The 26,725-nt window shown below is 31.0% G+C and overlaps 1 protein-coding gene and 1 long non-coding RNA gene across 7 annotated transcripts in view; one reads left to right on the top strand and one right to left on the bottom strand.

Moving 5' to 3' along the window:
- Shab (potassium voltage-gated channel shaker cognate b) overlaps positions 1-26,725 on the top strand; it is a 55,967-nt gene that overhangs the window by 26,020 nt on the left and 3,222 nt on the right. Inside the window, exons 4-10 of one of the 4 annotated variants that reach the window (XM_089226103.1) lie at positions 6,426-7,272; positions 8,397-8,444; positions 11,034-11,206; positions 14,572-14,652; positions 21,076-21,582; positions 22,696-22,864; positions 25,829-25,929. In XM_089226103.1, the coding sequence (XP_089082229.1) occupies positions 6,426-7,272; positions 8,397-8,444; positions 11,034-11,206; positions 14,572-14,652; positions 21,076-21,582; positions 22,696-22,864; positions 25,829-25,884 (1,881 nt within the window). In that variant the 3' untranslated portion in view covers positions 25,885-25,929. Of the gene's footprint in view, positions 1-6,425; positions 7,273-8,396; positions 8,445-11,033; positions 11,207-14,571; positions 14,653-21,075; positions 21,583-22,695; positions 22,865-24,549; positions 24,733-25,828; positions 25,930-26,725 lie in introns of those variants that run through there. The other 3 variants (XM_089226102.1, XM_089226100.1, XM_089226101.1) reach the window with 3 other exon arrangements.
- Positions 15,126-21,082, bottom strand: LOC149055753 (uncharacterized). Of its 3 annotated transcripts, none has more exons than XR_016191460.1 (3): positions 16,798-16,816; positions 16,575-16,669; positions 15,126-15,324 (listed from the first exon to the last, which is right to left on the bottom strand). It is a non-coding gene; the product is annotated as an uncharacterized LOC149055753 (long non-coding RNA). The 3 variants fall into 3 exon arrangements; XR_016191458.1 differs by lacking the exon at positions 15,126-15,324 and adding an exon at positions 16,166-16,461 and having other exon boundaries at positions 16,798-17,105; XR_016191459.1 differs by lacking the exons at positions 15,126-15,324; positions 16,798-16,816 and adding exons at positions 16,177-16,461; positions 20,936-21,082.

Below are 26,725 nucleotides of genomic sequence, written 5' to 3'. Positions count from 1 at the left end.
TCAGCGTTTCACGATCACCTAGGGATAGGTTGTCCAGGTTAGATTAACTATGTAGGTCAAAAATAATAAAACCTCGTTTTATAAAATGAGCCTTCTAATTTAAATTTTTTATTGAACAAAAAAACATATAATAATAATGATAATAATAAATAAGGATATAATTAAAAAACTTAAATAAACATTATAAAATAAATGATTAGAATGATCGTTGAATTTTTTTTACGTTTAAAAATTGCTTAATCTGTTTTCTGTGACAAATTTAAATTACTACACATAGTATTTATAACTTAATATATGAAAGGGTATATTTCGTTCACTTAATCGGTTAATGTTAATTATATGATATTTTTTATGTTAAAAATTGTATATTATATAGATAGGGGGGTCACGAAGTGATTGACTATATTTTATACTTATTTTGGGGATCGCGACACTAAAAAGGTTGAGAAACTACGATGTAGATGACACACACAGTGGACGAGTATCCTGTACTTACCCGAGAATGAACAATACGTATATAATAAACCATGAGTGCCAAAGAAATCGTCTCTCCATATGTGTTTATAACGGAAACGACTCCTGAGAATAAGATTTATGAAGCACACTATCAAAAGGTATTGGTTTTTTTGGTAGGTTTCTCATTTCGTAAGACCTTAATGACTCTCGGGGAGATCGGAGGAGCTATACAAGTACACATCTTATCTACCCTCATTTACTTCCCTTACATTTATACCCACGAGAATTGTGGATTATCCACTGTGCAAATGGGGGGAGGAGAGACGAATTTCTATTTTTTTTTCTGTCATATTATATAATTTTGTTTGATAAATTTAATGGTTTTTATTTTTTATTATTATTGTTTTCCTTTCTTTTCGAGTGTGTTAACAGGGAATTGTTGTTGCACGAGGCTTGTTTAATGTACGAAAAAAAAACTTTTTGGTTTTTTATATACACTAGCCGCGTGTGTATTATCAACGCATCATATACGCTGCAGTTTTCTTCTAAAGGCGCCTGCAACCGACAAACTAAATGTAATACCTACGCATAGAACTCGGCAAACTATTTAAAAAAAAAAAAAAAAACACGGCTATTACAAAATATTATACGCGTGTGTGGAATGTGTTTTGCGCAATGAACCTGTTCGTCACAGAAATCGACAGTCGGCTCCGATTGACACCGAACACGAATATAATATTATTGATACATTTTTTACGACGGACGTTTCGGGCCACGCGCCGGCGCCGGGACAGCCATCCGGTGAACGCGATCGACTTCCCGGCCCCGGAACCTGGACCGAACTACTTTACGACACTTAAACGAAATGAACATTGTTTAAAAACCTCACTGCAACATATTGTATACAACCACATGCCTACCTATGATACATATTATTGTTATATTATTATACGTATATTGTGTGCGAATGGTTTTATGGCGTTTGATTTTGGTTTTATTATGGCAACACAACGGCTTACTATGTGGATTTTGCTTGGTTTTTCTATAAAAGATATAAAATCATGTGTGTGTGTGTGTGTGTGTGTGTGTGTGGTGTTTGTTTATACACAAATAATATATTATATATTATAAACATAACATATTAATATTATTTATACGGTTACCGACGACAATAACTATATATATTTGTTTACGTACCCACACGTTACAGCTATAGTGATGTTTGTTCTTCGTTGTAATATCGTTGACCAATATCAATAGTAATATATAGATATAATACCCGATAGCTTTTCAAAGCTCAAAGTCTTTTATGAGGAATTTACATCCTCGTTTGTTGTTTTCGTCTTACGACCGCATACATAACTTGTGTTCACAGAATCATCCATTTTGTGTCGTAAATTTTAATATTATAAGGGTGAATTGATCTGCTAGTAATAAATTCAAAGGTAATAATAGGGACCTCTCAGTCTTTTATTGATTGTCATATTTAAAAATAAGTTATTAGCATTTTAAAACACTTATAATATTTTACATGGTCATAACTATCGTTTTAAAATTAAAATACTAAACTGGTGGAGTCTTAGTTGTTTATCATTTATGGACTAAGAATGAAAACAACCCAAGAGTACATACAGTTTCTTTCAATGATAATCTATTTGTAAATTTTATTGATTGCCTTGGTACCAATTAAAACTAATGTCATGATTAACGATTTTACAATTAAATACGACCACATTAAAATGTGCCACCTCTTACTGCAGGTAATAGTATTACTCGTACCTATAAAATAAAATTGATTTTTGTACAATTGATTCAGTCTCGGGTATTATGTTAAATAATTATTTGTTTGAATTAAGACAATAGTACTATCTGTATTACTTGGCTACTAAATTTGAAGATTTTTCAATTAAATTACATTTTAATAGTACCTACATAATAATCAAATAAAAATCATATTACCGTAACAACTAACTATATGTACACTATTATGTCATAAGTTATCCGTGAGCTAACAAGATATTTTTCTTCTCGAAAATTTTTATAAATATTTCTATGATGGCCATTTACGCCGACATTAAACGTGAGACTGAAAATTTGGAAGTATGAAAACTAATCTCCATTAAATAACTCGTAAAATAAAATTAGATCCCAACTATACACTCGAAACCATATAAAAAAAGAAGATAATTGAAATTTTAAATACTCCATAAATGTTTCACTTTGCTCTCTTATGTTTATAAAGCTAACAAGAAACTTCGTTTATAACTAAAATAAGCAATTTAATACTAGTTTACGTTAATTTATTTTAAACGCTGCTGCTTTCTTCGAAATCGCTTACACTTCTTCAGAAGCACGTAATATATTATGAATTTATTGCACTGCGCTTTAATGGTATGTGAACAATTATTTTTAAGTTATTATGTAAATAATACTAAGTTATAGCACCTATTATACTAAATAAGAGTTTCAGACCAAAAAAACAATAACATTTATTTTACTACTTAGTATCTATGGGGCCTGCCTAGATGCGTCGATTTTGATGAAAATACAAATTTCGTACAGGCATAGCTTAGAGGTATTAGAAATTAACTATTATTATAATTTATATTATATATTAACCATCTTGAAAATTTCTCAAAATATTTTTCTTATTTTCTCTCAAACATAGTAAATTATTCAATTTCTTGTTATCTTAAGTTAATAAAGTTTCTCTTCACAATATTGTTCGTCTTAAATAGTAATTTATCAAAAGTATAGCATTTTTTTTCTTCAGAACTTCAAGTTTTTAATTAAGAATAAAAAAAACACAACTTGATTAACTGCTTGATTATTTTCACTGGCATAATAATAGTATATTTGCGTGAGTTTTCAATGATAAGGACGTGTAAAATAAAAATCAAATTTCCACTCCACTTTGGCGTATTTCCGTCAGACAAATAATATACGAATTCTTGCAGGTGCGTGCGGTGAATATACAGAATAGTTGTTAGACAATTAAAAACGACCGAAAAACAAAAAAAAAAAATGTAAAACAAAAAAATACGTTTAAATATGTATTATTACTATTATACTGTGTAACTGTGTAGTGTGTACAATATATGATATACAGTGTATTATATATTTATATACACTAAAACATTATAATATATAGGTAGCATCGTTGTGGTAGTTATTTATATTATTACAGCGAAACACGAATCGTCAAATCGAAGCACGACTAATGCGAGAGTCGTGGCACCCGCAGGGTTATTATTATCGTATACCTATAATATTACAATGATACAAATGTTATCTGCTATAATACAATATGATAAGCACACCGTAGGCGATCCACCTGAAAACTATACGTACATATTATACATATGTATTATGTATGTGTAATATAGTAATATACTAATATATGTATGTGTGTGTGTATAGGTAAATGGTTTAATTAAAGTCGGACACACCGTTCGTTGACCACTGACCAGTGTGATCTATATAGTCGGCACACGCGCATGCACACAAATATACACAAACCTAACTATTCCTACAAAACGGAGGGCTGCTCGTTGTTATTATTATTATTATTACTACTATTTCTACTATTACTATTACTATCGTTATCGTCATTATCGATCCCCTGCCGGAGCTTGAAAACGCCGCAATGGCACGCGAACCTCACGAAATGTGGTCGTAAGGATGCGATACACTATAATGCCTATATATTATTATACTAACGCGATTCACATACACTCACACACACACACCCCTACATCAATGTAACGTTTGTATTATATACCTATACAAGGCTTACATGCATCATGCGTTGGTGCAAGTAGAGCATAATTTTTTTTCTATTGCCTGGTGATTAGTGGTGATGGGATGTAGGGGTAGAGGACGTCCGGAGAAAAAAATTTGTCTGCACTAGACATGACTAGCGAGGCGTATATAAAGTTAAAAAAATGTCTGATCGATCTTAACGTAATATTATCTATATACTTTATCCACAGAACTAAATTTACTATATATCTGTGGCTGTGAGTTACATATGTCCCCAGCTTCCCCCGCTTTTAAATTTTGATTTGAAACCTATATCAATCGTTTTTACTTCGTTTGTACTTGATTGGACCCCAAGTAAGATTGTTTGAAAACCGTTAAGGTAAAAACAGTAAAATTTTGGAATGGGTTGGGTGAGGTACTGGAGTGCTAGCATTTTCTCGGCACCCACAAAATCGAAGAAGGAATAGTTTGAAAACCGTTGAGGCACAAATGAGGTGTAAACTATTGGTTAAAATTTGAGGTTAGGGGTGTTGGGTTGTTGGGTACATGGACTTGTAGTTGTACATACGTGGCCACATATTCACTTGCCGTACACAAGACTTTATACGCTTAAGTTATGCATTTATTCAATTTCTAATTTTGGGATTTTCGTGGATTTTTAAGGTCCATATATGTTCTCAAAAACTCGAACTTTTTATGAGGACAGTGGTGATACAAACCTTTTCATCACACTACTAAACGAAAATACAGGATGTATCACAAAGTTCTGACATATACAGAGTGTCCCACAGAGATCTGACATTCTGACAAATGAAATAACTTTTGTTCTAATCAATATTTTTTAAAAATTTCTTTTAAATATAATCCATAGACACTTGCGCTACATTTTTAGAATACATTTTTTTTTTTTTTTTTTAATACTGAAAATAAAAAACTTAAAAATTGGTAAATTTTTTTCTCGAAATATTCAATTTAGCTAATTTGTAAATTTGAAAATTAAAATTAATTAAATTAAAATGTATATGGTAAAAACACTTATTTAAGTCAAAAGGCTGATTTTTTACAATTTTTTTAAATATCAATATTTTCGTTAGGAAAATTATAGTAATTTATAGTTTATACATCACATATTATTAAAATAAATACAATAAAAAAAATAATTAGATTTTAACATGCACTTATTTAAAAATGTTCTTATAAAATATTTAAAAAAAGTTAATTATTATTTGAAATTACAAGGTTTCTAACATAAACTAGATCGTAATTTACTTAACGAAAATATTGACATGTAAAAATTTTTTAAAAAATCAGCCATTTGATTAAATAAGTGTTTTTACTATAAAAATTTTTCTAAAAAATCAGATTTACAAATTGGCTATATTGAATATTTCAAAAAAAAATTTTATCAATTTTAAAGTTTTTTATTTTCAGTATTAAAAAATAAAAAATAAAAAATGTATTCTAAAAATGTAGCGCAAGTGTCTATGAATTATATTAAAAGGAATTTTTTTAAAATATTTATTAGAACAAAAGTTATTTCATTTGTCAGAATGTCAGATCTCTGTGGGACACCCTGTATATCATGTGGACATATGAACCACATGTCACAACTTCTTGATACACCCTGTATACCTCCAATTTGTATACGAACTGCTTATAGCTGCAGACGCTCGATTTACAGCTCGCATAAAAATAATGGAAACATTATTTATTCGAAAAGTTTGTGTCATCACAGCGTTCCAGTATACGTCGTAAACTCGTAAAACATTGACGTTTGAAATGACGATATACGTATTTATATTAATCAGGCACGCGCGAGTACCTACCGGAAAAACGTCAAAAATCATGACATTTAAATAAAACACGATTCGAACAACTACCATCGAACGGGACGGAGGGTTGTCTTGAGTTTCGCAACCTATTCGCCACGCACCTCGCAGTATACGTATTATAATATGTGAAAAACAAAATGTAGATAATGGGTAGGACACACTACGACTTGACGACATAACCCAACGACTCGCATAAACGCTCTGTCGTGCGGTATAACTGCAGCGTTTGCGGTCGACCATACACCTATATATATGATAATATAATAATATATCGTTAGGACTGCGAAACCGAAACAAAAATGTATAGCACGTGTATTCGTGGACGGACGTAGTCTGACCGGAGCCGCACGCGGTTGTTTGTGTGTGAACCCGCAGGTGATAGCTGTGATATCGATACTGTTCATCATTATGTCGACGGTGGCGCTGACGCTCAACACGATACCGTCGCTGCAAGTGGAGACGAAAGGGGTGATCCAGGACAACCCGGTGTTCGCCATGGTGGAGCTGGTGTGCATCACGTGGTTCACCCTCGAGTACCTGCTCCGGTTCAGCGCGTCGCCCAACAAGTGGAAGTTCTTCAAGGGCGGCCTGAACGTCATCGATCTGCTGGCCATACTGCCGTACTTCGTGTCGCTGATACTGGTGGCCGAAACGGACAAAACGGACACGCACCAGTTCGACGACGTGCGCCGCGTCATACAGATATTCCGGATCATGCGCATACTCCGCATACTCAAGCTGGCCCGTCACTCCACCGGCCTGCAGAGCCTCGGGTTCACGTTGCGCAACTCGTACAAAGAGCTGGGCCTGCTCATGCTGTTCCTGGCCATGGGCGTGCTGATATTCTCCAGTCTGGCGTACTTCGCCGAGAAGGAGGAGCCCGGCACCAAGTTTCTGTCCATACCCGAGACGTTCTGGTGGGCCGGCATCACCATGACCACCGTTGGCTACGGCGACATATACCCGACCACGGCCCTGGGAAAGGTCATCGGCGGCGTCTGTTGTATCTGTGGCGTGCTGGTCATTGCGCTGCCCATTCCGATTATTGTCAACAATTTTGCCGAGTTCTATAAAAATCAGATGCGACGAGAGAAGGCGCTCAAGCGGCGCGAGGCGTTGGACCGCGCTAAGCGCGAGGGAAGCATCGTGTCCTTCCACCACGTCAACCTCAGGGACGCGTTCGCCAAGAGCATGGACCTGATCGACGTGATTGTCGACAACGGTAAGTCGACAACGGCGACCTGCTACATTCCACCGCCACTCTTTTTTCGTCACTCCTTGCGTGTTGGTTGTATCGATAGAGTGACATCACTCTGTGAGATGTAAACGTGTGCGGAATGATTTTTCTTCGTCCATCACTTTCGTTCGACGACAGTCCTTATTTTTCCATTGATCACTGAACCGCATAATTGTTGTTTTTTTTTTTTTTTTTGAAGTCCAGCCGAAGGAGTGTCACAGTTGCACTCCTCTGGTGTTTTTCACTCCATTATTCCGAACAGTTCGTTTGAATAATATTCTACTGATGATGGTAGCAATGTCAGATCGTGATGGTTATAGGTACAAGTACGCAAACAACTGCATATTTAGCTGAAATTCCGATGTACAAAGTTATTTATAGTTTGATTGAAAGTGGTAAAATCATAATCAACGACCAATACTGAAAACGAAATTAATAATGATAATAGCAGGTATTCCATGAGTCATATTATTTCAGTATAGTAAATGTTCATTCTAAATGAAAGAACAGCAAAATAGGCATTCAATACGAAGAAAAATCACTCCTATATTATGTAAATGTGCGTGTGCGAATGGATTGTACAAAAAGATCATCCTGCAAATTTTACGTTACGAAACATGAAAGTCTTATGACGTTAAACTCTAATAATCCTGATATTATACCTGTATAATATAATATGTAATATGTCACAAAATCCTGGGGCTATCTTTTCCCTATTACATTATCCCTGTCCTGTGATTTTCGTGTTATACTATAGCTGGTACACTATATATCTATATACATATCGTGCATTATTATATCATTCATAATATTATAAACATGCACGGCCTTCTTGCGTTCTTTTTGCGTATTTTTTATGTACCAGCTGCTAAATACACACCATTCGATGTTGTATAATCTAATATCTATGATAATAATATTATTTATATTCACCATTGCCGAGCGTATTCTTACATCACATAATATTATTATATTATGGAAACGCGTCGCAACTATTTATATATTGTAATACAATATAATGATAACCATATTATATTACTGGTATGAGAAAAAAACATAAATATTACATGTATACGAAACACGTGTAAATAACTCAAGTTGATTTTCAGAGAGCGACGTGCCGAAGCTGTCCAAGCAGAATTCGCTAAGATCACACGGTAAGTTCGTTTCACTTTTGTGCATAGGTACGTTAAGTATTTTATAGTTGACTTCGCGATCTGTTTCCGATGTGACGATTTCGTTAATTTTTTTCACATTATATATATTAAGTATATTATACTATATTTTTATATATAGGCAATAGGTCTGTCTATTGCGTTGAGCGAAATGTCAAAGTTTTAACCACAATAAACGTCTATATATATTTCTCTAAGTTTTAATTAGGTGAATGACTCAGATGATTATGATCTTAGAATATGTATCTATATATGATAATATATTAGATAACAATGTTTCGATTATGCATATTATTTTAATCTTGCAATATGTATATTCGTAGTAAATTATTTATATGTTCAATATAGAATGATATTAGGGGTGAAAATGCATAATCTGTGTATTATAGGTACATTTTATTGGGACATAAAATATCATATACTAAAATAATATTTTAAAACCCTGTTAAAAAATAGATATATAAATAAAATTATATATTTATTAATAAAAACATAACCAGATATTTTTTAAATTGTAGTAAAAAATACAGTGTATTAGTTTATTTACTACTTAGTAGTTTGTTGTAGTAAATAATAATTATTATACTAATATTAATACCTACTTTGTGGCTTGGTGAGGCGCGGTCGTACGCTTAATCTGTGGAAACGCACTGAGTGTAAGTATCGTCCGCAGTTGCTAGCTCCCAGATGGGTGACCACCCGGAATTTTTAGCAACATATCCTTGCCACACATACACGAACACGTGTTACAACCTTACCCACTTAAGAAAACTACAAACTCAATACACAAATATAACCCCTACCGTACCATCCCATACCCAATGGCCTATGTATAGCTAATGGTCTTATAGTCGCCGGGCTTTAGATCAATAAAAAATAAAAAAATAAAAATACCTACTTTACATTTTGTCTTATATATTCATGTTTTAAAAAAAATGTTTCACAACAAAAATATTTTATTATTAATTTGAACTGACTATATCTATTTAAATATTAAAAAATATAAATACCTTTATATATTCATTAATTAATATATAACCTACGATTTAATGTACCAATAACTAATGATATATTTATTAATTAATGAAATTTAGTTAGCAAAATATTATTATTATTTCATTGTTATATTCTTTCATGTTTTCAAAATGTGATTTAAAAATTAACAACGTATCTAATTAAAAAATTATGTAATTTTTATTAATACCTATTCACCTTTTAAATTATTTTTTTACTCGGATATTCTGTCCTATATATATTTGTTATTTAATCCCTGAATATTTTAATCTTGATTAAATTTTACTTAGATATGTTTCCCTAGATTCAATGTAGTTAGATAACCTTTAAGTATTACATATCAACTTAATATCTGGTATAGGTAAACTGGTGAACAGATTTATAATATGAAAAAAAACCAATTTAATTTATGTTCGTTCTAAAAAATCTGCTGTGAAGTGTTAGAGAAAACAACGATCTTAAGAAATTCGTATACCTAATTTAACGTTTTCAAAAATATCGTATAACTAAAAAGAATTTACCCAGTGACCGATCGCCAAAATGTTATCAGAAGATCAATAATCGCGTCTACCTACATACTTTTCGAAACGTTAGGTTTTCGTTTGTACTCTTGATACGATTTCAACGCCTGCATGAAAACCGTCATGATATGCAAATCGTTAACGCTTGCGTTTAAACGCTCATGTTTTTCAATTTTTACGATGTTAGCTTCGACGCGCTCGGTGCATACAAAATTTAGAACACTAATAAAAACACGCAGTTGGAAATTTCTTTCGAACTAAAATTGAAATTTGTTAGAACATACAAGTATCATGCACAAAGGCAGAAATCGAGAGAGACTTAAGAGGGCTAAACTCTCAAATCAAACAAAAAGAGAAATCACCCTCATCCCCCTCAAACATACTAAGTGGTTACTGATCACTATACTATAAATAATGAATAGTAAAGTAACTTCAATTTAAAATAATATAGTTGGAGGGTAAATAAAAATAAGAACAAATACAAAAAAAATCATTGATTAACAAAGTTTTCATTTACCAATCTTTCTTATCATTTTGAAGTCATAGTTCACAAAATATGCTAATAGTATACCTAATACACAAACATATTACTGGATATAACTATATAAGATGTCTAAAATAAATCACACATAGTTTTGCTAGGAGCTTAAGGTAAGAATGTAAGATGAGTTTTAAAAGCACAGAGAAAGACTTCGATATGCAATAAAGTATTTTTAAATAGCATAGCCCTCCCCCCCACACAAAAAAAAACAATATAAAATTCCCACCTATGATCCTTCAGGGCTAGTAGGTAAGGGAAAAAACGCGTATATTAAAAAAATATATTCAAGTTCGACCAGAATTTTATCGTTAGAAAATCCATCGCATTCTTTATACTGCCTGCAAGATAAGGATAAATCGTGCGTCGAACGTGTATAATTATAATGTTATATATACGTATATTGCACATTAACGTTCGGCGCTTTATAGCATTAGGCTAATGCGAACCCGTGAAACTCTTGACGAAAAACTATACATAAGTGTGTGTCCCAAACAGTTGGCAGCAATTATTCGCAGTACGACGGGATGAGCAGCGGCAGCGAGACGGTCCCGTTGAACCCGGCACCGGCGCGGGGTGCCGTGACCGCCAAACCGGAACCTCAGACGCTGTTGGACATCGACAATCCGGAACAAAACGCCAATTCGTTTGGGAAACCGTTCGAGAGCTCGGTAAGTACGGGCGGCCGAACGTACGCCGTATACTGCAGGTGCATTCCTGCGGTGGTGTACCCAGCCACGACTCAAAATTAAATTTTTGATTTTTCAATTATTAGACATCGATATTATAATATTATGTTCCGAAATATTCCTGAGTGTATTACAAATTGTTACTATAATTCATGTTTGGTACACTAAAGCCTAAAATATTGTATGAAATACATCTTTTTTGTCACGCCTGCGACGAAAGTTTAGTTTTCGATGACGGTGAACTGATGAGTATTCCCAGATTGCCGGATGGTTGAGTGGAAATCTCCAAAATGTACCGAGTGGTTAAGCGGAAATCCCCAAAAAGTATCACGCCTGCGCAACCAGGCACTAAATTCTACACCACGGTCCTTTCAAAACATAAACTTTTGATTACATCTTATATATTCATGTTATAAGTTATAACCTCCTTGCATGACGCGTAAACATTTTTCATTCATGAAATTGTTTTTGTATAATAGTCTGGTCATTGTATAGATCCTTGCATTACTATAAGTTTGCCGTGATCGATGAACAGAGAGGCGTGACAAAAAAAAAATAAAAAAAATAGTATCTATGGCTCGTGCGGGAAGGCAATTTCAGTCTTGGGCGGCCATCGCATGAGACGGAAATACCTCATTTCCCGCCCTTACCGCACACAAAATATTGTTGAAATTACTACTCAAATTTCCTACTCTACTATTACTATACGAGCGATATCGCTAAAAAACAATTGCCTTTTATTCCACAAAACGATCAATCAAAATTTAAAACAAAATTGGTTGGAATCCCTAATTGAATACTTTTTGGCACTCCGTTCAAATTTCTTTTTATACGCGTTCGGGTTAACGCTCTGTTTGGGACAATATTATTATAGTGTGAACTGTGAATACGTTTAATAAATAAAATTCCGATCAATAATTGGTCTGAACAATTATAAGCAATCAGCCACTTTTACTTTTCTATCTCCACACTCACACTATTCGCTTACACACCGATATTTCCAGAGATTTTACGATACAAATCGATTAGTAATAAATAACTCATTATCTTCACCACAATTTAATATAACTTGGTACTGATTTTTGAAACCGCAATTATATAGCGACTTTCGTTGTGGTCGGATATAAGAATTTCAATAGCACCACCGTTCAAACTTTACGAGTACCCATCGTTGCATTCACTTGAACGCTCTTAATTTTTAAGTAAGATGATTAAAATTTAAAGATAAAATAAAATGACAGACACTTGACTCGGGAGATTATGCGGTTGACTGTCTGTTTTATTTAAACTCGATTATTTTTTCTTCACTCTAATTCCGTTAGTTATACTGACCACATTAGATTATTTATATTCTCATAAAGTCATAACTTATGAGGTAATAATTCTCCTTCGATCAATCAGACTCAATAACTTATACACATTGTTTTATATATCACGAGACTTTATTCACCCATAAAGTAATTTCCTTAAATTATATTTCAACGAACTTGTAAAATGAAACCCAACTTTCCAAATAAAATGATTTTGTATGGCTTAATATGATTTTTATGTAGGTAGATATTCGGCGTAGGTATGCGTAATTTATTATTTATATCACATTTTGAAACAGTTTTTATTTATTTTGGTCGAATTTATATTTTTAGTTTTTCTGAACTTTGTTTAAGATAAAATATTGAAAATACTAAGAAATAATCAAGAGTTTGTAAATATTTTCAACTAATCCAGACCAAAACGTCTTTGACCCGAATCATTGGCTCTAACGTCTATTTTCTGATAGAAGTTGAACAGAAAATCATTATAATTTATATAACAATGCATCATGAAATCAAGGAATCTGATTCGACAGATAAATAATTGTTACATTTAAAATTTCTAAAATAATTTACAATCTTAAATTTTTATCATGTATAACTATATAATGAAAACTATGTATACCTAATCAAGTAAAAAATAAGCTTAATTAATTAATAAACTAAATACAAACTAGTTCCTATTCAATATTCTAGTATAACTACAAAACAAACATAACACCTAATAATTTACTATTTTGTATGAAGAAATTGGGATACATAATATTCGTACGATGTATATTTGTAGACAATATTGTGATCATTAGGTACTTACATATGACAATTCTGGATTTTTTATACTGATTAAAATAAATATTGAGGTTATTGATATAAAATATTTACTAAACAAAATTACCTTCTGTTTTGTTCACAAGTCTATAGTAGTTAGTTAAAAATTAAAAATATTTTTACATATTATGATCTAAAGCGAACTAAAAGTAAAATTATTTTACTCCACTTCACCACGTTAAGTTTCGCGATACAAAATAACAGATAAGCCAACTTGCATGTTTTTAATAAACCTATTTAAAAAGAACATAAACACGAAACATGGATTAAACTCGTTCATTTATATAAAACTTATTTTTGGGAAATAAATTCAATACATAATAATTGTATTTGTATATACATATATACTTATCAAGAAAATACGAGTACATATGCTAATAAACAGAATGAAGTTTTTTAAAAAGAATTATAATAAAACTATGAAATAAACCTACCTAAAACATTTTGTTAATTTTAGTATTTTAATATAATAATATCATATTATATACTTAGGAAAAATATAGAGATTTTGTAACGATTTAAATTTTTAAAATTCTTAATCGAAATTATACATAAAACATTAAAATAATACAATTATATAGCACTCAAGTGATCAAAATATATGCAAATTGTGTGTTTTTGAAATTCACTGCATACATTAATATTCAAATATTTATACATAAATCCAAAAATAAATATAGATAGAATATTTCACTCAAAGAGAATAATTGCTCAAATAACAAACACTATAAAAAAATAAATCTTCTTACACAATTCGTAAACAAATTATTTGAACTCGGAAACTGTATCATTTATTATTATCATAATTTTTTTTTTTATATATTAATCATTACATGAAAAAGACTAAGAGGGGTGTAAACGAAAAGAGTCACCTAAAAATTCATTTAAATAATATGACCTTTGACTTGTGTTTTAAAATCTGTGTAGGACCTATTTAATTCTTGATTCCCTTATGAATGATAATCGCTATGTGTACCAAAGTACTTATATGAATGTGATTCTGGTCTTGGATTTGCTCATTAAAACTATGTGATTATAATTATTAACCTTTTGAAGGCACATTTCAAAATGTTGTCAATACCATCCTGGATGAACATAGAAAACAACCTTTTTACGCTCGCTGCAGATTTATTTGGTTTTTGTTTGGTTTTTTACGTGACATCTTTTTTTTATGAATGTTTGTCTTGTTTTGTTTTGTTTTTCTTTTAGGGGAATATGTCCGTGAGTTGTTTTATCGAAAAATTAGATGAAAATTTCAATGAGTTCGAATGTTGCTCTTGTAGACAAAAGGTACAGGAACTTGATTTTAGTGATTAATTTTATTTCTAATATCAAAAGTCTAACCAAAAGTAGACTTCATACATTAAATATTTCTTATATAGTTGCAAGTAGAATTTAAAAAAAAACTATACTTAGATTTGATTACATATTTGTGTATCAATACTAGACACTAGATAGATAAATATATATATTATATGAATGCGTTATAGCTTATATAAATAAATTCAATTCCATATATTTTTAGTTACAATACCTATACATGCTATGATATATTATAGTAAATAATGTGGAGAAATTCTTTAAAAAATATCATGCTTTTATACTTTTTAGTCATTGTTTAACCGATATCAATCGAAAAACTAATTATTTTGTTAAACATACATTATATTAAACCAATACAAAATAAATACATTTCATTGTTTTCAACTTCATTATTAATTTCAATGAAATATCGAATAACACAAAATATGTAATAACTATGAGCAGTAGTATATTTGTATTATGATATTATTATAGTATTGTATTATCTATAATCACACAGTTATTAACAGCTGTAGCCTCTATACTGTATCGTAAATAATAGATGGTTGTAGACTTGTAGTTTGCAATGACTGATGACGATGATTTACATTTTTCAGTGATGGATACAATGTAAATCAATGACTAAGATAAAAATATAATCTAAAACATTTGCGTATAAGAGGGATTTAAATTTAATTGCACGTTTTGTCATATCGTGGATCAAACTAATTAAAAACATTAGCATATTTCTAAATAATTTGTAAATAACACGACTGTTGTATACTTAAATATTTTTCGTGAGTAAACGTTCGTGAGTTCACAGTAACTAGCTTCAAACTTCAACACCACCTCAACTTACTCGAAAATTGGTTCACATTATAGAAAATAAAAATTAATACAAACAAATCTAGCCACATTACTTTCTCCCTTCACCCAAACAACTGTTCACCAGTCAAACTTTGCAACCAATTACGAGTATTACCTCAAACCAACCAAGTTAAATACATAGGGCTCATTTTCGACAAACGATTAACTTGGAAAGACCACATAATCGACAAAAGAAAAAAACTTAACCCCAGATTACATTTACTATGTCCTCTCTTACGATCAAAATTAAACTTGAAACTCAAAATCCTTATTCACAAAATGTTTATCTTTCCCCTTTGGTATTATGGTATACAAATTTGGGGTAATGCCGTTCCGCAATTACCATTCAAATAATGCAATCATTCCAATCCATCTGCTTTTGCACTATAACAAGATCCCCCTGGTATGTTAGTAACAAAACCCTACACTCAGACCTGAAAATAAACTACGTAAACAAAGTCACTAGAATCGCTTACCAAAAACTTCACAAAAAATTTAGCTCTCGTAGTAACTGGACATTAGTTATCTTGCTACACATCACATCCTGGACAACCCCCCCCCCCACCCAATGAAGACTCAAACAAAAATGGGTTAGAGACCTCCTCCATTAATCCAAGTAGGTAGCTCCATTGGGAACCCATCGTGCCATATTTTTCATGTTATATAAACCTCCTCATCACTAATACTTGTGCTTAATTGTATAGTTGTATATTTCGTATTAAATAAGAAAAAAATCAATTATTGTAATATTATAATATTGTTCCACAATGTAATATGTGTCTTGAGAAAGATAAATTGTTTTGGCTTGAAACATTTCGTACTCGCATAACAGAGTATGTAATAGATTATCCACTATCTCCATCTTTTTCTTCAACAAAAACTTTGAACTTGCCGAACACCCGATATTTATTGACCACATTTCCGCTAACCCTGTGCATATCAACAATAACCCAAAAAACACCCTCAAATAATTATCATATAGGATTTTTTTTTTTATCGATTCGACTAATCCATATATTATTATAGTGTACATTATTCCATACCTTGTTTGAGGCATTCCGGTGCTGACTAAAACTGTTCTATCCTTACAGCACGGTTGTAAGCTCTGCAACACTTTTCGCTTACCAATCCTGTCGACCTAGATTAACGCAAAACAAATAACGTAGATATTATTATACATCTGACATGCGATAATAACCATATCTACTTATAAACTACGATGGATAATAATACTAAAATGATATACGTGTTATTATGTAAAATTACGTTTTGCACGAGATTTCTGTTTTCGTCGTTTTGATCCATTTTAATTTTTTCGAAGACAACAAAAATAATCACGGTAGTGTCTGTACGATAAATAAATCAAAATACTTAAATGTACAGTTACGAATAAAATACGTTTGAGGAATAAGATTATAACATTAATTTCGTACACGGAGCTTATTGCGGTTATCAAAAGGTCTGTGCAATATATATTCCAGCAGCTCGTTGACGTTTCGCATTATTTTAAACGATGACACAACAACATAGAGTATACAGAAAATATAATATTACAATAATTTCATAAATTTGTATACGTCTTTGTGTACGTGGTTTATACACGCTTTAACGCCTTTAACAATATTATATTGCCGGGAGGAAAAACCTATTTTAAAAAACTGTTTCATTTATTTATCATATAAAAACTACTAGTTCCAATTAATTAAAATTCGTTGAAATAACTAATCAGGTGATAGCACTATCACGCAATTTATCACTACCACAACCACTGGCTGTAGAAATTTTTTATTATGATCTAATAAAAATACTCTTATCAATAAAGTTTCAAATTTTAAAATGATACCGACTTATTATGTATATAGCAAAGATATTGACTGCAATGGTTGAGAAAAAAATCCAATTTTTACATAATCCCAGCTCTGCTAATTCTTGAGTTTTATTATATTGTGCCTATGACTGGGTTAGTTAGTATTTGGTATACAATAAAATGCTTCTGACACTATTCCATTTTATTTTTAAACCATCTAAAGTAACAAAGTAACACAATTTGACTACCTCCAACCCTTGCAATGCAATTTCCGCGGAGTCATTAATAATACAATTATGATTTAAGTTATACATCAATTTCAGTACTTACCTATATTATTTTATTTAAAGTTTTTATTTAATATGCAAAATTGAATATGTTTAATACATATAGATACTTACTGTTTACGTATTTGAAATAATATTCTATTTTTCTATGAGAAATTTTCAATGAACATCATCATATTCTGTACTTAACTGTCTTTTTTTAGCTTATAAAAGAATTTTCCCTGTATAATAAGCTTTTATCTCATACTTTTAAGAACTTTCGAATTTATTTGCGGTCTTCTTTTATTATTATAAACAATGTATAATTTATTATTACATTCAAATTATAATACACTGCATTGGTCAATATGTTACACATTTTCATAATACTCGTATAGGTACCGCACGAAACACACGCAACTCTAAGCAGTAGCATACTTACCACCACAAATCTCGTTCGTGAATAATCAACGGAACTAAATCGATAAGTCTGTTACGTATGATGCCACCGTTTCAGCTTATACAGTTCAATGACACTATGTTTTTCGATGGTGTTTTTTTTTTTTTTTTTTTTTTAACAAACCAGCCATCTAAGCGCCAAGGCAGAGCACTCTTCGTTTGTTAATCGTTTATTCAATTAAAAATAAACGCAAGTGTGCAGAATGCGTCTTATGAGTTATGGTTAATCCATATGTAATTTAATTTAACATAATATTATTATACTTATAATTTATATATATATTATCTGAAACAATTTGCCGTTTATTAATGTATGAGTCACATCGATGGCGTGTCTATAAACATTATATTGGTACTGAACAAGTCACATGACTCATAAATTACCTCAAACTTGTTTGACTCGAATAATTTGGTATATTTGATAATAATGTATGCATCAATATTTATATCATGACATAACTTAGCTGCTAACGAAACTCGGTAACTTGATCGAATTATGTCCCAAACTTTAATGTAATATTATGATATTGCATTTAAATGTATTATGTTATAACTAATATAAATAATTATTTCGTACTTAACATTACCAATTTCAGTTTTACCACTAAACTACAAAATATTGTTAATTCCCAAATACAAATATACTCGATACGAAAATTATACTTTGGGCTTATAAGTATAAAGCATATTATATTTTAATGCAATCACAAATCATTTATTATTTAATAAAATTATCGTAGAACTAAGTGAACTGTTAACCATTTATGACGTTAATGGTCCTTTAGAAAAACTTAATCAATAAAAATTCTATGGGTAGTAAATTATACATTTTTATAGCACGGACAACAATTTTCATGATTAGTTATATAATAATAAAGTAATAGACTTGCATGATTTATTATTATTTGTTTAATTTTTTTTTTAGAAGTCATTGTTGTATCGATTTTATTCTAACTTTATTAATATTTACTAATTTGATGAGTTATAAAAATTCTGTATACATTTGAAAATCATTTTTTTTTTATATATAGGTATGAATGTATAGTAAAAGTTTTAAAAAATATTTCATATTTCCCCCTGCAATTATAATAATGTATGTTGTGATTTGTAAAAATGTTCAGTCGAATAAATTCATACAAAATCATATTTTTTCAAAATGCCTGAATAAATAAAAATGTAGTTATTACGCACAGATAAATCAGGAATGAAAGAACGAGCGAGTACTTAATACTTTTGCTGACATATTTCCGTAAGCCATTAGCTGCTAAAGAACATTTCGACATTTTATTTATTTTCCAATCAATATCATTATTTTGTTAGAAGTGATTTTTAACGATACCGTTTAAAACACTGTAACAGTACGTGAGCTGTCGTAATAGAAAATGTGTGTACATAATAATATAAACACGACTATATAGACACTGTAATAATATTAGCCGTCAAACGAGTGATTTAGTGACGTTTCGACACGTCGAATATCATAGTCATAATATTATAACACTTTGTGGATTACATTACACTATACTACTTATATATATTATTTTAAAGATAGTCAAAGTATTGCGCCGGTGCGTATTACTTATATATAATATATATATACTGCCTACTATATACAGGGTATCCCGTTAGGATCTAAATTCTGGTTTGGTAATAACACTCACAGGGATAAGAACTACAATTGTTTTATATTTTTATTTATTTTAATGTTTTGGTAAAAAAGTTAAAAAATATATTTATTTATATATATTTATTTCCAAAAAAAAATTAAAGATAGCCATTTTATAGAGTTTATTTTTCTGAAAATATTGACGTTTCAACATTTTATTTTCATTAATTTCCTGATTTTTAATATTTTTTTAGTTTCGAGAAAAATTGCGAATTATTTAACACCATAATGGCATCAAACACGAGACCCGCCGCGCCTCGCGCTATACGACCAGCCGAATACTCTCCGTATTCCTAATAGAAATAAATTTATAATCATATTTTATTTCATCAAAACTAGATAAAATATCAAAAATCGGGAAATTAATAAAAATAAAATTTTGAAATGTCAATATTTTCAGAAAAATAAACGCTACAAAATGGCTATCTTTAATTTTTTTGGACATAATTAAATATAAAAATATATTTTTTAACTTTTTTACCAAAACATTAAAATAAATTTTAAAATGAAATAATATTGTAGTTGTTATCCCTGTGAATCTTATTATAAAACCAGAATTTTGATATCTCCATTATTTCGTGAGATATTCCAATGGGTAAATCCTCGCGGGACACCCTGTATATACCTATGTAGGGTGTATCACAAAGTTCTAACGTATGGCCAATATTTCCTCATGGTATATATATATATACCGGGTGATTCTTTAATTATTAAATACTCATTATTTCAAAAATTATTAATTTTTTTGAAAATATTATTTTACATAGATAGTTAATTAGGATGAGTATTTTATGAGTTATAAGTATTTAAAGATTAAACAAGCGAAGTAGTGAACAAACGGTAACCCCGTACCACTCCACTCTGCTAATTTAAACTTTAAATACTTATAACTCATAAACTACTCGTCCCAAATTCGATTTTTATGAATCAAAATACTTAGAAAAATATTCTGCTTTAGAATATGAAATTTAAACTCTATGTTGTCATTCAAAAAAGTAAAAAACTTAAAAAAAATTTAGGATAAAAAATATTATTTAATAAAATTTTTTAATAAAAACGTTGGTTTTTGAACAACTTGAAGCTATGTAAAAAAAATAGTAATTTTTGAGATAATGAGTGTTCAATGATATAAGAATCACTCGGTATAATATGTCAGAAATTCGCGATACACCCAGTATAATATATATATATATAGTGACTATTTACCGTCCACTCGATCGTATTTATCGAGACCGACATTTTCTGATATATTGTGTTTGTTTTTTGTTTGTTTTCGTCGACACGCCGCGCGTGCGCATCCGTGTAATATGATGCGTTTCCGTGTTTGTGGTGCGGTACTACTGTAGGAAGTCAAGGAGTACTTGGACGCGGAACACCTGACGCCGTACCCGACCACCGACCTACGGACGCCACTCAGCGTGGAGATGAGAACGCTCAAGGAGGCCGACGGGTCATCGTCTGGCGGAGGCCAGTGGCGTTCGCGCAACGAGGTAGGCAGCGTTGACAGTTCGGACACGTACATCAGCTGCAAGTCGCAACCGTTCCATTCCCAGGGCGACTTGACGGCAGCCGACGACCTCCACGACGCCGTTTTCGAGCCGGCCGGTGGTCACGTCCCAGCCAGCGGCCCCGGCCCGCCTGCCGCCGGTAAGGGCGGGGCCGGCAACGACTCCAACCTGTACGTCAACCCCCTGGAGAGCACCGGTGGCAAAGGCGGCAAAGGGGGGCCACCCCGGAGCTTGGGCACGTCGCCGATGGACGAGTGCAAAGAGTTTTCGGGCCGGACTGCGGCGGTCGGCAGTCGCGGAAGCCTCAACGAAACGGCCAAACAGCGGAAGACGAGATTTTCTCAAGTAAGTCGCACGCCCAGAAATAATTTTTCGTGATTCCCAATAATTTAGAATTGATTGTATCGAGGAAACGGATAAAAATCATCGGCATTTTCCTAGACGTTTTGAAACGGCTAATAAAGCACTCAATATATTATACTGTCCCTGCACGAACCGCATAAATATTCCGTTCGTTGTTATCCGTTCTAAAGAAACGTGTAGAAAACATATATTATTAATGCAATAATTTTTCTCCGCATAATATAATGTACCTAGTATTATTCTCGATAATCGATATCAGTATTTTACCACCGAGATGGCATTAATTAAATTACGGTATCAGTAGTAATTGCGTCAATTTATCACCGCCAGTACGCTATTCCCTCCGATGGAGCCGGCAATTAAATGTATCATTATTGATATATATATATTATAATATAACATATAATATATTAAAAGCAATTATTTTCGTTTTGGAAATTGCAGTGCCATATAACAATTTATAGTATAAAATATAGACTATAAACTTTGTGACATTAAAAAATGACGCGGTCCCAATATGCTATACAGTGGAGCGAACACATACTTCAGGTCGTTTAGTTGAACTGCCTTCACAATTGGGTGGGTGGGTAAAATAATAGAGTATACTTCCTAATCTGGCTAATCTTGCTACTATAATTTCATTAAACACAGGAATGCCATTAAATTATATATATATATAATTAGTTTAGCCTGTTCTCAGTCGTTTGAAGGGGTGGGTGGGTGGGTGAATTGAACTATTTAGACTACCCATATATTATGCCGTTTCGATTATTTAGTATTGCAACGCCGCTATTTTATGTATCTTATCGTTCTAGTATACCCAAACATTGAATTAAACGTAATTTCGAAATTGTATATTGTAATATTATAATGTATAGGTAGAAGTTGAATTTGCTTATTTCATTTTACTATAAATATTGAATTGTCTAAATTGTCTAAATTTTATCGGTAGTTTCGTATCGACGGAAATTTAATTTTTTTTCTTCCCATCATTAACACCGCAATAATAACAATAATTATTTAGCTTTAGTAAGTAATTTTGCTACTGAAAAATAATATAATAATATGTATGGTCTTATTTTACTTTTGTTGTAGCAATCAAACATAGGAGAAAGTTTATTTGGCCGATCGTCTCAGGAAAGTTTAGATGGCGGCGCACGAAAACGACGACCTTCGTTCGGGTTGTCGGCCAAAACATTGACTAATGCTTCAAGAATAATCAATCAACATTTGTTCGGGTTACCGCTAATATCTAATAAAACAGGTACTATATTATGGAAAGAAAGTTTCCGTTTTGGTAATATATAAATTAAATTAAATGACGTACGTATTGTATATTTTATATTTATACATAATATTAATTCGATTATTTAATAATATTAATATTTGAATACCGTTATATTTTTTTGCATACATTTTTTTCGTTTTCAAAAAATCAAATAAATGATTATTATTTATATATAATATAAGTCATAAGTAGGTATAATTATTTAATTGCGTCTAACAATTTGATCACAGATATTATTATGGTTTAAAAAATGCATTTATATATATATATATATAAATATAAATGATTACAAAATTGACTAACTATAATACCATAATAAATTAATAGTAATTTGATTTTTGAATGTAAAATATTAAAATTTAAAACACTCAATTAAATATAAAATGTGTTCTTAGTTGATGAAAAAATATATTTAGTGTCTATCAATCATTAGCTACAGACTATATTGTATATCAATCAATTATTATCTATACATTATAAACCTACTGCGAAGATAATAATGGTCAATACGACAAGTAGACAAGTTAATGTCTGTTATACATAGTGTAACAATGATCTTTACTCGAAACTTTGATAGATACAATAAAATATACGTTAAGATGGCCCCTCACACTACAGTGGTGGCGGTAAAATGATTTTGTATTGGCGGTGCCTCCGCTGTGTCGGTAAAATGTGTCCGGCTTCATTTTGCCGCCACCCCTGCAGTGTGTGGCGATCTTTAGAAGTTAAACAAGTTAATATAGTTACCAAGATATCTTAAGTAGCAACAAATAAGCTGCAATATCTAAAATATTTATAAACGCCCATAATTAATAATTATCAAGGTTAATCATCGCCGCAATGCTATTACCTCTCTTACCAGGTAATAGGTATAGTGTCACAGAGGTTTTCATTGTTCTGGATAAAACACGTTTTTGAGAGAGAATTAACAAAATAATTTTATCTTTCTCGTTCAGTCTTTCTGCGCATAATCTAAAACACAAACATTGAAACATATCAAATATCTAATGCTCTCAACAAAAATCTGTAAAGGCGATAATGTGAAAAATAAATATGTTATTTCGTTGAAGTCAGCACACGACATGACACTATGTTGATCCTCTGTCAGTAGTATTATCAAGTTTTGGCAATAATGTGGTATAAACGCCCGTTTTTTGATTTCTCAAAACATGCTTTTATTAAATATTTTAATGTATGCATAATTTTATAGATAACTGAAAATTATTTTCTCAAATATATTACAATTTAACAAAAATAATCCACCAGTCCTTCCTTAAGATTATCAAGAAAAATTACTTATCTCATGGGCATAAGCTGATACTTGAATGCTCTGTAAGGTTAGGTATAGGCGTATAGTTGACAAAATCGTCAAGATTAACAATCTATAATAACGAAATGATTAAAATGAAATGATACCGGACCAATGCTAAGATTATTCCAGTATTAGATATTAGATAGGTACATTGGCGTGATTCCATTAAATTTCAGTAGGTGCCAGGGGCGTGTTTAAGGGTGGGGCCCGTGCCCCCCCCCCCATTCACTGTATTTTATACCTTTTTTTATTATCGAGAGCCTCTTTACGCTCTCTTACTTTTCACCACGATTTAAGATTTATGTATAATATCTTAAATCGTGTTTATAATATTTTTGTTGTAATCCAGGAGAATTGAAAACCTGGAATATAATATGGAAAGAAAAACCAGTAGATGAGGTTCCATACATTGTATATGCTAATAAACACCCTAGATGGCTTCAGTTATTATAGTTACAACAGTAAATTTCATATAATTATAATATGTTTTATTAATTATAATACATTTTTCCAATAAAAATGTATGTTTTTAATATGATGATGGTAATATTTATTGAGATGAAAAATATAAGATATTTTATATCTCCAACGTCCCATATACGCTAATTTGAATTTTGAACTTTTTGTTTGTGCCCTCTCAGACATTTCTAAATACGCCCCTGGTAAGTGCAAAACTTTTATCGGTCCAATAATCGTTAAGACATATTTATAAAGCTAATCACTTTACTCGCGTATTATAGGTATCTTTTAATATTTGATAACAATATAATATTATATAATAAACGTATGTTAAATCTTAACATACACAAATATCAAAACCTGTATATTTTAAACGCTGTACTTATGTAGTGTATAACACATTATTCATATAAAAATATAATATTTATTTGAACTAAAGTACAGAATTACAGTGATAATAAAATTTTTAAATAAGTGTATATAATTTCAAAAAATATAGTATTGCATTTTAATAGATATAAATTTCAGCGTCTGCGCAGGTGCAAAAGCATATCTTTGCACCTGCTACAGTGCTACATATTAGCAGGGGGTGCAAATGAACCGTCGTAAACGTCGTGAACCCCGGTAATTACGCCTATGGAAGGTACATTTAATTAAGACAATTCTACAAAGTAAACGTTTTGTTTAAATATCATAATTATCGTTGCACCATCATAAATTAGACGTTTCTTCGGGTAATATTAAAATTATTCGTTTAACTGTCCATCGTGATGACCGAATGTATAACGATTCTAAGTTTTTAAATGAAAAAGATCAAGCTTCTACATTAATCTACATAACAAATCCCTGCGAATTTAAGTTTTCTTTCCAATGATAAGTTATAGGTATAACGCATTCTAGTATAGTCCAAACCTGCTTAACTTACATAATATTATATTTACATTTTATACACAAATATATATAATATATTTATATTACTGTTATACTTTCAAACTACTACTTCAAGTTTTTACTTTTTAGATAAGTGGTTAGTGGTCACTAAGTAACGTAGGTAGTAGATAGGTACCTACACTAGCAGCTACACCTGCTGTTGCGAGTTGCGACTTACGTAATACACATACAATACCTACCCTTTATGACTTTTAACTTATAATAGGATTAAATTACAGCTCTAAACATATGTAATGTGATAACAGCCATAAATATTGGCGTAGAAACTTCATAATGTTTGGACATTACGTTAACGACCGAAGGGGATGCTGAATTTAGGGTGAGTTTGAGGAATTTAGTCTTTATAATACGTATATATTATGTGATCACTATAGATATAGATTATGACTACCGAGATAATAGATGTATTTTACTTATTAGTTATTTATACTACCTATCTACCTTATTATATTATACCATTTATTCTATTTTTCTATCTACACATAAATAAAAGTAATATTTTATACTGTATCTATAGACCATAGTGCGTATAATATTATATTATATGATCTACAATACCTATAATAATATTATTATACACATTTTAAAAAAAAAATAGTGGACAACTTATAAAAACTATATTATTGTTCTATGATTCTTTTATTGTTAATGTTTTTTAAATAGAAAATACAAAATTATTAAAACACTTACTGTTTTAATTGCTTGTTAAACTTTTTTTACGTATATATATTATATATATACTTCGTAATGATAGACTGTACCCTAAGTGGCTATATCTATACCCAGGGATATACCGTAACCTAGGTACATTATAAATTATAATATTAGCTTGATAAAATTAACGAATATTGTAAAGAAAATTTGTATAGATTGTAGACGATTTTTATATGATTGTACCTATAACGCATAATTGACTGTAACAAAAATGTAATCGTAACGATTTACTGATATTTTATCGTTGAAATCGTTACGAATACATTTGGTAGGTATTAAATGTACACAGTATACTATGAATATAATTATTTATAATATTATATATTCATTATGTCGGGGTACATAACAGTCATACCTTAATTTATTATAGATTTATACGTAGGTATTAATTTTAGTATTAT

The sequence above is a fragment of the Diuraphis noxia genome, unplaced genomic scaffold, assembly GCF_037042655.1.
Source record: "Diuraphis noxia isolate RWA-SAM2 unplaced genomic scaffold, SU_Dnox_SAM2 contig0004, whole genome shotgun sequence".
NCBI lineage: Eukaryota > Metazoa > Arthropoda > Insecta > Hemiptera > Aphididae > Diuraphis > Diuraphis noxia.
Note: the sequence above shows the minus strand (reverse complement) of the source record. Positions and strands in the feature narration are given on the sequence as shown.